Here is a 15,440-nt window from a genome sequence, read left to right on the forward strand (position 1 = left end):
GGCGCGGTCACCCCTTTGGCACCTAGAGGTGTTTGGGATAAAGAGGAGTGTCAGGTGTGCGGTCTGGAACGCACATGTTCTCTCGGGGGCGTGTTTGTAGCGGTCGTAGGAACCATACTCGGACTCCCGTTGGTTCCTGGAAATGACAGACGTGGGTCGGAGGGCTTAGTGGGCGTGTCTGAAATGATGGTGTTTGTAGGCGGTCAAAGTGGCTCGTATTCCCTTCTATCCATTCATAGCGCAACCGCTCATAACGTGCACTGACGAATAGAAGAGAGAAGGATCAGAGTGAGAGAGCGAGAGAGTGAGAGAGAGAGAGAGAAAGAACGAGAGAGAGAGAGAGCGAGAGGGTTGGATTAGAGAGTCAAACAGTTGAGAGACAGAGGGTCACACAACCTGCTGAGGGTGCAAAACTAACGGGACTGGAATCTCTAAATCCAATCCAGATCAGCAATTAACCGGTTAGGGAGAGGACCACATACATAACCCGCACAGATTCAAACGCAGAAGCGACAATCGTTTTTTTTAACAAGTAGTCAAGTTCCATCCAGCCACACTCCAACTCTAAACCATGGAGCGCAAGATCCCCGACTTCGCTGGTACCTGGAAGATGAAGAGCTCGGAGAACTTCGAGGAACTTCTCAAAGCACTGGGTGAGTGATAATGACGGTGGTTGTGCTGGTGCTGGTGCTTGTAACATGCCTAAAAAGTGATGATTTGGACTTATTACACTATTATTACATTATTATAGCCATATTAGCCTATATCAGCTATTATGTTGCTTATTTGTGATTAAATATAGCTATCTGAAATCGATTACAATGTAAATCCAAAAAGTAGGCCTATATAATCTCTATATCATCTGTATATCTTAATCTCTCTTTCTCAGTCGATCTATCTATCTATCTATCTATCTATCTATCTATCTATCTATCTATCTATCTATCTATCTATCTATCTATCTATCTATCTATCTATCTATCTATCTATCTATCTATTTTATCTTAGTCTCTGACCAACACACGCACAAACGCACGCTGCACGCACCTTCGCAGACAGCCCCTGACACACACATACACACGCGCGCGCGCTTCATGCTTGCAGTCTTATTAATCAGACAGAGAGAGGTTCACTCTGTGCGTGGGGGGTCTTTGTCATTCTGGCGAACCCAAAACTCGATGCGTGCCCCCCAGCCAGGCTCACCCCTCACTTCTCCTCCCCCTCCCCTTTCAACGCCCCACTCCGCGAGACACAATAGAGACAAACGGCGGCACATCTGTCGGTGTCACTGCGCAAAGAAAAATAACATAATTGCGTGCGACGGTGAGAGTGTGTGGTTGTGTGTTTGGGATTGGTAGAGATAAACGCCTCTAAGAGAAGTAGTCCGTTATGACGTTCTACGACGCAGGGCGTTTGGCCTATAGCCTACTCAAAGTCCAGAAACCTGGAGAGTTTCACTGTCTTTTTAATCTGGCCTGTCAGCACCTGCAGCAGTTTGCATGGAATAAAAATACAACGGCAGTTCATTTCGCTAGTAGGTTGTGTGTCTACTATTAGGCTAGTTGCAAATGTTCAGATTTTATTAAAATACAACAAATGCATATGAACACATAAGCAGTAAGCACAAACTGAAGACTCAGACCAGGAGAGAGCCTCCTTCGTGCACGAGGTGTGTGTCTGTGGTTAGTGAACTATCGTAGTTCTAAATGCCACCATTGTTCCTGCCGGAATAACCGGAGTCGGCGGCACATCACCGGCAGGGCGCACGCATTCCAGTTTCCGGGTGTGACCGATGGGCCATGCATCTGCTCTCCCTCTTTACTCATCATTACCCATGCGTGGTGTGTGTGTGTGTGTGTGTGAGGGAGAGGATGTCTTACAACTCTCTGGTAAACATAGTAATTAATTTTCAGAAGGAGACTCATTCTATTTCAGAAGTGGGTGAAATATGACTTTAACCCGATCAGATCCCCTTGCAGAGGCTGTGCTAATCTTCCCAGTATCGTTCATTCCTATACTTTAAATAAAGCCTTTTGGTTTCCCTTCACATTTGGATGTCTATCTCTTTCAGTTAACATTGATGTTAATCCCTGACATGAGACAGTGATTTTATGTTAGGTGTGTGCAGGGAAAGGAGGTGGGGGATAGAGGACATTAATAGAAAAATAACAAAACAAGGTTAAAGAAAAGAAAATAAGAGAGTCAGACCTGGAGGAATGGAACAGAGAGAAAGGGATGACTGATCAGAGGGACCCGAAAAGTGCAGGTCTGGGAGATGGTGTGTGTGTGTGCTGTGTGTTTAGGTGCATGTGTGTATGTGTGAATAGACATGTGTATGCGCATGCATGAGTACACACTATGTGCATATGTGTGTGACATCGTGTGTGTGAGCATGAGGGGGAGTTGTACCCATGAAGAGGAGGAACTGAATGTAAGGAATGTAGTTGGGGCTAACCGAGAGGAGGAGAGGACAGATTGAGCAGGTTTAATGGTTTAACCTGGACTTACCTGAACATGTACACACACACACTCCAGTAGGCAGGCAAGCAGGACAGTTTTAGTAAGGAACAGACATATTTGGCTATACTCTCTAGAGGGACAAATGTTAGATGTTTGTCTAGGAACATGGTATGTCAATACATGCCTTGAAAATAGGTCACTATTTTCTCCAAAGCGCACTCCACAATGCAACTCCAAAGTTTACTCTGCAAGTGTATACTGCTATGACAAAGTTTGCGAAGTGACAAGATTTTTGTCGATAATTCATTTGTGGACTTTGACGTTTCTGCCTGTGATGTACCAGTTTCTGCCAGCTTACTGTTTGGCGGTATTTTGTAAAATAAACAAAAAAAATCAAACAACAATTTGATCAGATTTTATTAGACCAATAATCATTCATCTGAGGAGATCTGTTCAGTCAGGATTGGACATATACATCCAACTTGCATGTGAATATCCAAAGGAAGTACAGGAAGAAAAAAAAAGACAATCTAGGAGTTACGTAAAAAAGAAAAGCAGAGTGATTTATTACACTCAGAAACATTGAACACCAAAACATTAATGATCTATTCTGACAAGTGTAATTCTTAAAAAAGAAATCCTCATGCCATTGGATGACATTCCAGCAGTGATTGATGCACATTAAGCTCTCAAAACATTAGAGAACATGTCCATGAGCACACAAGATGCAAAGTTAGGAAACTACTGTTGCAAGAATTTTAGGATGAGTTACAATTTAAAGGTTTCTTAATGATTTCAACCTCGCAAACTAGTCAGCCTTGAAAATGTGAACTATGCTAAAAGAGAGAAGGCACCATATCCATTACAGCTGGCCTGACCAAGTGGATTTGTATTTCTTTAATTCTATAGATATGTGGTTAAGGTAGAAATATTACATTTATATCCTTTAAATCCTTCCAATGCTCTTTTTTAACACATTGTTTTTGAGGCACCTACTGTTTCATATAATTATGTGAGCTGATGATCTGACCTTCACTCCTGATTTACGTAGGTCTGTTTGCTGACAATAGAAAAATATAAATTTTCTGTTGCAGTGACACTCAAAACCATCTGTAAGTATAGAAAATTGCAAATTGGGTTGATGTGCGTGCAAATCAAAATGTTTAATTAGAGTGACACATTCTGTTAAGGCAGTCTTAACAAAATAGGTTTTTAAAGCTTGTAACTTTTAAAATGTAATTGGGTAGTTGAGCAAAATGATTTATTCAGGTATGCATTTCCCTATCGTGTAACCTTGTAAGTTGTATATGGACTGATCCTAGATAGATTTACTTATGTAAGAAAATAACCAGAGAATAGTGCATGGGCTTTATTAGGGTGATCACCACAAAGTGCCAAATTGACCAAATTCTAGTTCTGGGTTAATCTAGATTTGAGAGAGATGAACTGTAATCCACACTTCTGGAAGGGAAGTCACTACCTAGAAAGACTTCTGTTAGCATTCAGTGTCACATCACACTATTACGACAGTGTGACAATTTTGCAATAACATTTTTAGCATGTTATTGCAAAAAGTCTTAAACATTCCATGTACTGTGCACTTTATGTTCATTTGGATATTCTAGGGTGGAATTTGAGACAGTGGTGGACATAAAATATTCTTGGAATGTCTACCAATTTGTGAGATATGACACTGGACACTCGAAACATGAATGGAGTATTTTATATGAGGTCACACAAAAACAAGTACTATTAGTATATGCCTTCTAAGTACCTTTTATAAAAAAAAATATGAATGGCCATATGAATGATTATTAATTACTTCAAAAGTAATTGATAATTGTGTGAATGACTAGGTTACTAACATTTACACGTGTTGGAATAATGATTAATCAATAATTATAAAATATTTAATAAACTTTGTTTAAATGCTTTATTTTGAGTAGGTGATATAATGCGTTATATTCTAAATCACTTGTAAATCTATTGTAAACCTTGACTAAATCACTTGTAAACCTATTGTAAACCTTGACTAAATCACTTGTAAACCTATTGTAAACCTTGACTAAATCACTTGTAAACCTATTGTAAACCTTGACTAAATCACTTGTAAACCTATTGTAAACCTTGACTAAATCACTTGGAACCCTATTGTAAACCTTGACTAAATCACTTGTAAACCTATTGTAAACCTTGACTAAATCACTTGGAACCCTATTGTAAACCTTGACTAAATCACTTGGAACCCTATTGTAAACCTTGACTAAATCACTTGGAACCCTATTGTAAACCTTGACTAAATCACTTGGAACCCTATTGTAAACCTTGACTAAATCACTTTGCATTAATACCTGAAGTCAACCATTAAGGACTCGAATCACCCTGCTTCTCTGGTTACGGTATTATAACATTTAGATTTGGCTGAGGTAAAATGCCTCAATGTTTAGACACTGTTGAGTTAAAAATGACAAAACATAAGCATATATTAATTTTTTTATCACCACTTCACCCATAGACATTTATTCACCCAAAGACACACATTGGTAGTAATTTGTGAGGTCTGGTTGGAAATACAAACAATAGTTATCTAATGTGCCCCTTTATAGGCATGACTGACGGAGAGGAATGAACCCATGATCCTTTGGGTTTCATTAAAGGCCAAATCGCAGCTGGGCGCAACCTGTCATCACTCCTCCTTCATCTCTCCTTCCTATCCTCCTTTCCCCTCCTCCGCTCCTCCTTCCCTGTCCCAAATGCTTCCTGGCCTCTGCTCTTTGACCCTGACCCTGACTGTCTGTGTGAGTGTGTGGTGTGTAGGGATGTGAGTGTGTGGTGTGTAGGGATGTGAGTGTGTGGTGTGTAGGGATGTGAATGTGTGGTGTGTGGGAATGTGAGTGTGTGGTGTGTGGGGATGTGAGTGTGTGGTGTGTGGGGATGTGGGTGTGTGGAGTCTGGTGATGTGAGTGTGTGAGGTGTGGGGATGTGAGTGTGTGAGGTGTGAGGATGTGAGTGTGTGGGGTGTGGGGATGTGAGTGTGTGGGGTGTGGGGATGTGAGTGTGTGGAGTGCACTGGAAAAAATAAAGGTGCAAGTGGGAACCAAATATGGTTATTGAGAGCAATGCCATTGGGAAGTGATTCCCATCCTTGTACCCTGCCCTAAGACCCCCCTCATGTTGATCTACCAGTAAACCTTTCAACTCAGGAGGTACCTCTTCTGAATAGACCAAATACCCCTAGGCGTCCTAGTATCCTCGTTTCCCACTGCCATAGGGAAACAATTTTAGGGTCTCTAAAGAACCAAATAATTCAAATTCCAGCATGTTGTGGCCATCCAGGGCTTGAAATGAATAGCCTTGCTCCAGGGATTTAAGCCTTTATTGCATTTTTCCCTGGGTTACCAGTACCTCCCACAACTGTCTAATGTGTCTAATTTATATAATTTATTTTCTTGTGGCATTCATTATGAAAATCCTAAGAGAATATGTTGTAATTAAAATATTTTTCTTTCAGATAATAAACACCAGGCTTGCACATTCCTTTTGGAATACAGTCATGAGGATATCCAAAATGATTTGTTTTCTTTGACCTGCAACATGCATTCAGAATAAATGCCAGGGTAAGAAAACCTAAACCAGGACAATACCATGACTGAAACAGTCATTTCAGTAATGTGTGCAGCAAGTCCAAGAAAAGGTGTAAAGTTTATTATCTGTAGTCGAGTAATATGAGATAAATTTACATTTGCTATTAAACACTTTTCTGTATACTTTATTTTGTAACTTTTTATGTTGTTTATATAATTTATTCCTGAATCTTCTTAGAAATCTAACACTTAAAAATGCTAGTGAATACCGGCTGTGAAAGTCTTTGAAAGGGACACATCTTCCTTACAAATACATACAAATGAGAAAATTGTTTCTCATTGTCTCCATCAATAAAGCATAAAAAGCCAGAAAATTGTTATCTAGAACCTATATAATTCCAAAAGCCATTTAATAATAATTTAGAATATAGCTCTGGTACACTAAATGAAGAATCAAAATGCCTTTTTTATAACCTCTCTACCAAACAAAACAGTTCTTTGAAGGGTTTTCCACAGAGGCAGTGGAAGAACCATTTGGAAACATTTTCTTTCTGTGTTTTCAGCCAGTAGTGCTTTAAAATGCCAGCTACCCTGTCTGTCCTGTCGCCAACCCAGCTTTCCCAAATGGTTGACACCCACTGGTGGGTATCTGTCCTGTCGCCAACCCAGCTTTCCCAAATGGTTGACACCCACTGGTGGATCCCCACTGTAGACATGTTGGTGAATCAGGCATTTTGCAAAGGTTACTGAGGGTCAATTAATAATATTTTCCAAAAACTATAAACTAGAATATAGTAAACGTTGGATTAGTTGGTTAAAGAATGATTTGACATTCTGTCTTCAAATTTACTTAATTTTGACTGTTATTCCTATTTTTAATAGGTGTATGTGTGTGTGTGTGTAAGAAAGAGAGGGAGTGTTGATGCATACTGTATGTAACTGTGTGTTTCTGAATGTGTATATATTTACCCTCAGTGACAGGTGGGAATGTATGTGAGGTGGGAAGTGTGAAATCCAACTCGCTGCGCACACACGCTCACACACACACGCGCACACACACACGCACACACACGTAAAGGCCCTTCACACAAGCACACGCACACACGTAAAGGCCCTCACAACATACACACGAACACACACACACGTAAAGGCCCTCACACACGCACACACACACACACACGTAAAGGCCCTCACACACGCACACACACACACACACACACACACGTAAAGGCCCTCACACACGCACACACACACACACACGTAGAGGCCCTCACACACAGACTAATACCCATAGATATCTACTGCCCCTCTCTGCTCCCTCTCTCATCTATGACCTAGTTTCTCTATCTCTGGCCACTCTTTCACTCTTTCACTCTTTCACTCTTTCACTCTTTCACTCTTTTTCTTTCTTTTTTCTTTTCCCCACTCTCCTGTTCTTCTTCCTCTGATCTCATTTCATCTTTCTCTAGTCCCATATTTCTCCCTTCTCCATCTCTCCATCTCCTCTCCATCTCCTCCCTGCCCCTCTCCCCTCTGTTTCTTGACAGGAAGATGTAACAGATTACCCTGTCCCCCGAGGTGTCTCCTATAATGCCCTCCTCTCTCTGCACTCTGCACACCACACACACCACACACACCACACACCACAGACACACCACAGACACACCGCACACACACCACACACATACACACACACACACACAAACCGCTCATACACCACACACATACACACACCCACACACCACACACACACCACACACATACACACACACACACACACACACACCACACACACCACACACATACACACACACACACACCGTACACACACCACACACATACACACACACACCACACACAAACCGCACATACACCACACACATACACACACACAACACACACACCACACACATACAGACAACAAAACGCACACACGTATTCACAAGGACACATACATCCACTTAAAAGAAGACATGTGTATACACACTCGCACACTTGGTCAATGTGTTGGGAGTGTGTTGGCTTCTGTCTCTCTATATGACAGTTGTTAGATACCATTGCCTCTATGCAGCATTGTGACGAGCAACAGTTGAAGCTGAAATCTGAGGCTGTGTGTGTCTGTGGATGTGTGTGATTTTAGAGTAGATGTTCTCTCTCCTTAGTGGAGTACAGATGTGCTGGCATTTTTCTTATGAGCTCAGTGTTTCCGTTGGCTCTGGTTATGTCATTGATGTTGGACAGAGTACCAGACAGCAAACTTCACTCACTCTGTTTCTTCTACTTGCTGCAGACGTTAAATAGCAAAACTCACTCAAAACTGTATCTGTAGTCAAGTGATGCCTACAGATTTACCTCTAGGATTGAGTTCTGGCCTCTAACTTGACCATTCCAGGGGTATTTTTAAGAGAGTCTGACAGAATATGTGTTGAATTCAGTCTTTACATCAACAAAAGTTGCATTTGCAAAAAGGATGTGTAGATATTTTCATATCACTTGTATGTACATGGAAAGCACACACGGATACACACTCCATCTACAAAACTCCATCTACACACTCCAGCTACAGTACACACTCCATCTACACATTACAAATACTCACTACATCTGCATACTCCATCTACATGCTACATTTATACATTCCATCTACACACTCCATCTACACACTACATCTACACACTCCATCTATACATTACAAATACTCACTACATCTGCATACTCCATCTACATGCTACATTTATACATTCCATCTAGACACTCCATCGACACACTCCATCTACACACTCCATCTACACGCTACATCTACATACTACATCTACACACTACATCTACATACTACATCTACATACTACATCTACACACTACATCTACACACTACATCTACATACTACATCTACACAATCCATATACACGCTACATCTACACACTACAGCTACACACTCCATCTACACGCAACATCTACATACTACATCTACATACTACATATACACGCAGCATCTACATACTACATCTACACACTACATCTACATACTACATCTACATACTCCATCTACACGCTACATCTACGTACTACATCTACACGCAACATCTACATACTGCATCTATGCGCTACATCTACACACTACAGCTACACACTCCGTCTACACGCTACATCTACACACTACATCTACACGCTACATCTACATACTCCATCTACACACTACATCTACACACTCCATCTACACACTACATCTACATATTACATATACATGCAACAGCTACATGCTACATTGACATGCTACATCTACATACTACATCTATATGATGCATCTACATGATGCATATACACACCACATCTATACACACATATACACACACATCTACATACTACATTTACACATTACATCTACATACTACATTTACACATTAGATCTACATACTACACCAACCTTTCCATCACCATCAGAAACATGGCATCAGATTTATGGGTTAACTGATTTGAGTTAAAAAGATTTTGCACTCCCCTTGGACAATGTTGTAAACCTCTGAATAGTATTAGATTTATTGAAGGCCAATAAAGTCTCTTTGCCTGTTTCTACTTTCTCAGAATTGAAATAATGTCTGTTTCTGTTGGGAAAGTTTACTGTCTCTGTGCAACAATATGTTTCTGTGTTCTGTGTTTCTCATTTTTAACGCTGTTTCTGTGCATCAGTGTTTCTGGTTATTAACCCTGACTCTGTTCAGTGTTTCTCGTTCTGGTTATTAACCCTAACTCTGTGTTCAGTGTTTCTCATGATTAACCCTGACTCTGTGTTCAATGTTTTTCATTACTAACCCTGACTCTGTGTTCAGTGTTTCTGGTTATTAACCATGACTCTGTGTTCAGTGTTTTTCATTACTAACCCTGACTCTGTGTTCAGTGTTTCTGGTTATTAACCCTGACTTTGTGTTCAGTGTTTTTCATTACAAACCCTGACTCTGTGTTCAGTGTTTTTCATTATTAACCCTGACTCTGTGTTCAGTGTTTCTGGTTATTAACCCTGACTCTGTGTTCAATGTTTCTGGTTATTAACCCTGACTCTGTGTTCAGTGTTTTTCATTACTAACCTTGACTCTGTGTTCAGTGTTTCTGGTTATTAACCCTGACTCTGTGTTCAGTGTTTCTGGTTATTAACCCTGACTCTGTGTTCAGTGTTTTTCATTACTAACCCTGACTCTGTGTTCAGTGTTTCTGGTTATTAACCCTGACTCTGTGTTCAGTGTTTCTGGTTATTAACCCTGACTCTGTGTTCAGTGTTTCTGGTTATTAACCCTGACTCTGTGTTCAGTGTTTCTGGTTATTAACCCTGACTCTGTGTTCAGTGTTTCTGGTTATTAACCCTGACTCTGTGTTCAGTGTTTCTGGTTATTAACCATGACTCTGTGTTCAGTGTTTTTCATTACTAACCCTGACTCTGTGTTCAGTGTTTCTGGTTATTAACCCTGACTCTGTGTTCAGTGTTTCTGGTTATTAACCCTGACTCTGTGTTCAGTGTTTCTGGTTATTAACCCTGACTCTGTGTTCAGTGTTTCTGGTTATTAACCCTGACTCTGTGTTCAGTGTTTCTGGTTATTAACCCTGACTCTGTGTTCAGTGTTTCTGGTTATTAACCCTGACTCTGTGTTCAGTGTTTCTGGTTATTAACCCTGACTCTGTGTTCATTGTTTCTGGTTATTAACCCTGACTCTGTGTTCAGTGTTTTTCATTACTAACCCTGACTCTGTGTTCAGTGTTTCTGGTTATTAACCCTGACTCTGTGTTCAGTGTTTCTGGTTATTAACCCTGACTCTGTGTTCAGTGTTTCTGGTTATTAACCATGACTCTGTGTTCAGTGTTTCTGGTTATTAACCCTGACTCTGTGTTCAGTGTTTCTGGTTATTAACCCTGACTCTGTGTTCAGTGTTTCTGGTTATTAACCCTGACTCTGTGTTCAGTGTTTCTGGTTATTAACCCTGACTCTGTGTTCAGTGTTTCTGGTTATTAACCCTGACTCTGTGTTCAGTGTTTCTGGTTATTAACCATGACTCTGTGTTCAGTGTTTCTGGTTATTAACCATGACTCTGTGTTCAGTGTTTCTGGTTATTAACCCTGACTCTGTGTTCAGTGTTTCTGGTTATTAACCCTGACTCTGTGTTCAGTGTTTCTGGTTATTAACCATGACTCTGTGTTCAGTGTTTCTGGTTATTAACCCTGACTCTGTGTTCAGTGTTTCTGGTTATTAACCCTGACTCTGTGTTCAGTGTTTCTGGTTATTAACCCTGACTCTGTGTTCAGTGTTTCTGGTTATTAACCCTGACTCTGTGTTCCACCCAGGTGTTAATGTCATGCTGCGTAAGATTGCAGTGGCAGCAGCTTCCAAACCCTCTGTGGAGATCACCCAGGAGGGTGAGACACTGTCCATACGAACCTCCACCTCGGTCAGAACTACCCACGTCACCTTCACTGTGGGAGAGTCCTTCAACGAGGCCACTGTCGATGGACGGCCCTGCACGGTACACACACACACACACACACACTGCTGCACGGTACACATACACACACACACACACACTACTGCACGGTACACATACACACACACACACACACATACTACTGCACGGTACACATTCATACACTCACTGTACTGCATGGTACACACACACACACACTACTACACGGTTCACACACACACACACACACACACACACACTACTGCATGGTACATAACCTCCTTAGTGGTCTGGATGTCTGTGTCCCGAAACATATTTATCCTATCTACCTAATGAAAGCCTCAACACATGTTTGACCCTAGAACCTGAAGGTTTAATCTGGCCAACTGAACAAAAATAATATTTAATTATGCTTAAAATGATCTGAATTAAAACAATGGGAGGGAAAACCCAAGCCTTGAGAGTATAGATTGCTAGAGGAAGCTTGGGACAAGAGCCAGTGTTGGCTTGGTCTATGGTTCCACTAACAGCTTCAAGTTCCTAAGATTTTATTTCATTTGGCATTTCCCATATTTTCACTGATACCAAATGAGGCCGCACCCTGAGCCTCCTAGGAACAATCTAACTCTACTAACTCCACCACTTTCCACTCATATCCAACTTCCTGCATCTCCAGAATCAAAAGCTTGTTCATGGATAACCAGCAGGGATTCAAACAAAGCCCGAAACCAAAGGACATGTCGCTACCTTTGACACACCTGCATCTGCTGTGTAGTTGTTGCGATAAGTCAAAGCCAATAGAAAAAGCAAACAAACAAATTTTCACATATTGATTTTCAGTGGTTAAGTTAAAAGTTATGGTTTGGGGATGTCAACAAGACCTGCTGAGCCCTGGGGTTAAACACGGGAAATGAACAGGGAAACTGAGGTTCATGTTTTATGGCCGTGGCAGGCCTGCAGCTTACATGACTGAAGCAGCACTCCCCGCTTGAATGGCAGATACTGACGGACAGGGGTCCGACCACCAATGGGAACCCCAGGGATCCTTCTGTCCCTCCCCGGCCTCTGTTCTTCATTCTCGCTTAGTTGTCCGTCTCCATGAAAAACTCCCTCTGCCAGCCCCTGACTGGCCGTATCCAGAGTAAACACACACAAACACCCAGGGTGTCTCTCTACTAACAATGAGCACATCACACATTGTCACCTCCTAGTTATTCCCCCTCTCCTTTCCTCCATCAGAGGCCATGCAATAGCATACACACTAGGTCACCTCCCTTTTTTTTCTCTCGCTCCGAACAAATGATTCCTCCATCCATCTGTTGACCACCCACCCATTTGTCCTGAACATGACTTTCACCTCTTCAACGGCTGTTTGACTGCATCCTGTCTGTCTGTCTGTCTGTCTGTCAGAGTTCTCCAAAGTGGGAGACAGACAGTAAAATCAGCTGTGAGCAGACTCTTCAGAAAGGGGAGGGTCCTAAGACTGCCTGGACTCGGGAGATAACCAATGACGGTGAGCTGATCCTGGTAAGTCTTCCTACTGGCCACCTGGCCAGTCAATCAACTACAGTTCGAAGCATTGTACTGTATAACTATCTGCCTACTGATAAAGTTTGAACCCAGGATATTTGAGGGTCACCTTAATTCCAAACACACAATTTCTTGTGTAGGGCTAACTTATGTCAACTTTTTAGCCTGGAAGGTTTAGTCATCTACAGTTTACCATAACTAGTATTTTAAAGATACAAATCCAAAATAAGTAACCTAAGCAGTCAAAAGTTATTAATGTAAAGTTTATTCACCTAAAAAATATATAAAGCTTAGTAATCTAAAGATAGTAACCTAAAATCTGGTAATCCTGAGATTGTAATCTAATAATAGTAATTTAAAAAGGTAACCACTGCATTCAGATCAATACGAACCAGGAAGCAACAGAAGAGAGAGATGATACTGAATAACAGTGTCGGCCTGCTGGAATGTACAACTCATCATTATAATGTGTTGCATTGTGTGGAGAGTCATGGAGTTCAAAATGAAAACTGGCACTCTGTAAAAGGATGTGAACGAACACAAATGAACCAGTCAAACCAGAGTCTGACTGGTTCACTCCCTTGTTTTTCGTTTATCAAGGACCATGAACATATATGCATCCGATGCATTGCACAATGTTTGTACATTAATCAGATCTGATGCATTACACAACAAGGCTGTCTTTAATTTGGATTTTTTTTAATTAAATTACGCTTGGATCCAAATTCTTGTGATTTCCATGTTAAAGAATTGCAAAGCATATATGAGAACCATATGGAGAGCCTTAACGCCTCTCCAACAAAAGAGACACATCTCGATAGACACTTCACATGGTAGACTCAGACATGTTTATTTTAGCTGTGAATATCTATATTAAGTACCTACTGGTGCATGTCTTGGATAAAAATATCTATCAAAAACATGAATAAATTCTTCTCATTCCAGACCATGAGTGCTGATGACGTGGTGTGCACCAGAGTCTACGTACGAGAGTGAAACAGAAGACCCTCCTTCCATCCTTCCATCCCTCTGTCATTCTCCGTTTACCACCAGCTCACTGCGCGACCCTGGGCCAGAATGAGCGGGGCGAAACAATTATGTAGTACCTAACTTTACTCCAGTGTATCTTTCACAAAACCATGGGATTGAACCTCGTGTAGTTGATCTATATTGGTCACATGTTAAAGTTTAGTCAGTCAGTCTTCACAACTTTCAGTCCTGTTGCTCAGCACGGTTGTAAACCAATGTATTTGTGATGCCTTTTTGTGAATCTTTCCGTATGCGTGTATGTGCATTCATGTGTGTGTGTGTGTGTGTGTGTGTGTGTGTGTGCTATTCTGTGCCATAGGTCTAAGAGTGTGTATTGTGTGTTGACTCTATTTGTAGTTATGTAAACCTATCAATGAGCTCTTCCAGTTTTAAGGTCAGTTCCTGTCTGTTCTGCTTCTCTCTTACATGGCTTCTGTCTGAAATGTTTTCTATTTATTATACTAGAATCCAACATAATATGGCCATGGTTTTCACTTTGTGTCCATTTTATATAAAATGTGATCATAGGAAATTAGGCTTTCTATGGGAAGACAATAAAGCATGATGTTGACTCCATGTGGTTGGTACTTCTCAGGTCACACACACACACGCACGCACACACACACACACACGCACGCACACACACATACACACACACATTAGTAGACATCTTATTTTAGAGTTTGTCTCAGCTGTCTACAACTAGAATTACTTGTCTGTCTCTCCTCCCCCTCAAGACGATCTCTCTCCTTCTCCCTTTTTCCATTTCTCAGTCGTTCCTTTCTATTCCAGCCTTCCTCCTCCTTCTCTTCTGCTCATTACCACTCCTCTGCTTTTCTCTCCATTCATCTCTTGCTGCTCGCTGTTCACTCCCTTAAAATCCTTCAGCCGATCTGAGCCAAGTTTCAAACCTGGCCTTACGTATTGACCCCAGAAGATTCATTCATCCTTCTGTTTGTATTTTATTTCATTCTCCAAATGTTGCCAGGATTCTGGGGCTGGACTAGTTCATCAAAGGATCTTTTTAAGTTTCCCTACATCTGTCCTCAGGGTTAGCAGTTGTAACAACCAACTGATCCATCAGATTTATTTTAGAAAGCAGTCACAATGTGCCTATACAGATACAAAGCCTAAAACCTACAGATCCATGCCCTTTAATGTTACCAATTAATCACTGAAATCAATCAAACACACCTGTTGTAATGGCAACAGTTTGAAAAGGATTGATGATGTGTTCAATACCTTTAAAAGAAATGATGGACAGGTGACTTGGTCTGTTGGGAACAATAAATGGGCAGCTTGGGAAAGAAGAGGGTCAATGGCCAATGACCAATGAGCAAAGAGGAAGGCAGGAAATGCCATTGGGATTACAGGGTACAGTTGATGGACAGC

At 41.2% G+C, this 15,440-nt stretch overlaps 1 protein-coding gene across 1 annotated transcript; it reads left to right on the forward strand.

Annotated features, from left to right (window-relative positions):
* Positions 1 to 222: 222 nt before the first annotated feature.
* On the forward strand, positions 223 to 14,624 carry crabp2a (cellular retinoic acid binding protein 2, a). The gene is made up of 4 exons (XM_013139341.3): positions 223 to 653; positions 11,374 to 11,552; positions 12,900 to 13,016; positions 13,965 to 14,624. Exons 1-4 carry the CDS (start codon positions 572 to 574, stop codon positions 14,013 to 14,015), a joined length of 429 nt encoding a protein of 142 aa, XP_012994795.1. The 5' UTR covers positions 223 to 571; the 3' UTR covers positions 14,016 to 14,624.
* Positions 14,625 to 15,440: the final 816 nt, after the last annotated feature.

Source organism: Esox lucius, chromosome 20 (genome assembly GCF_011004845.1).
Source record: "Esox lucius isolate fEsoLuc1 chromosome 20, fEsoLuc1.pri, whole genome shotgun sequence".
NCBI classification, from domain to species: domain Eukaryota; kingdom Metazoa; phylum Chordata; class Actinopteri; order Esociformes; family Esocidae; genus Esox; species Esox lucius.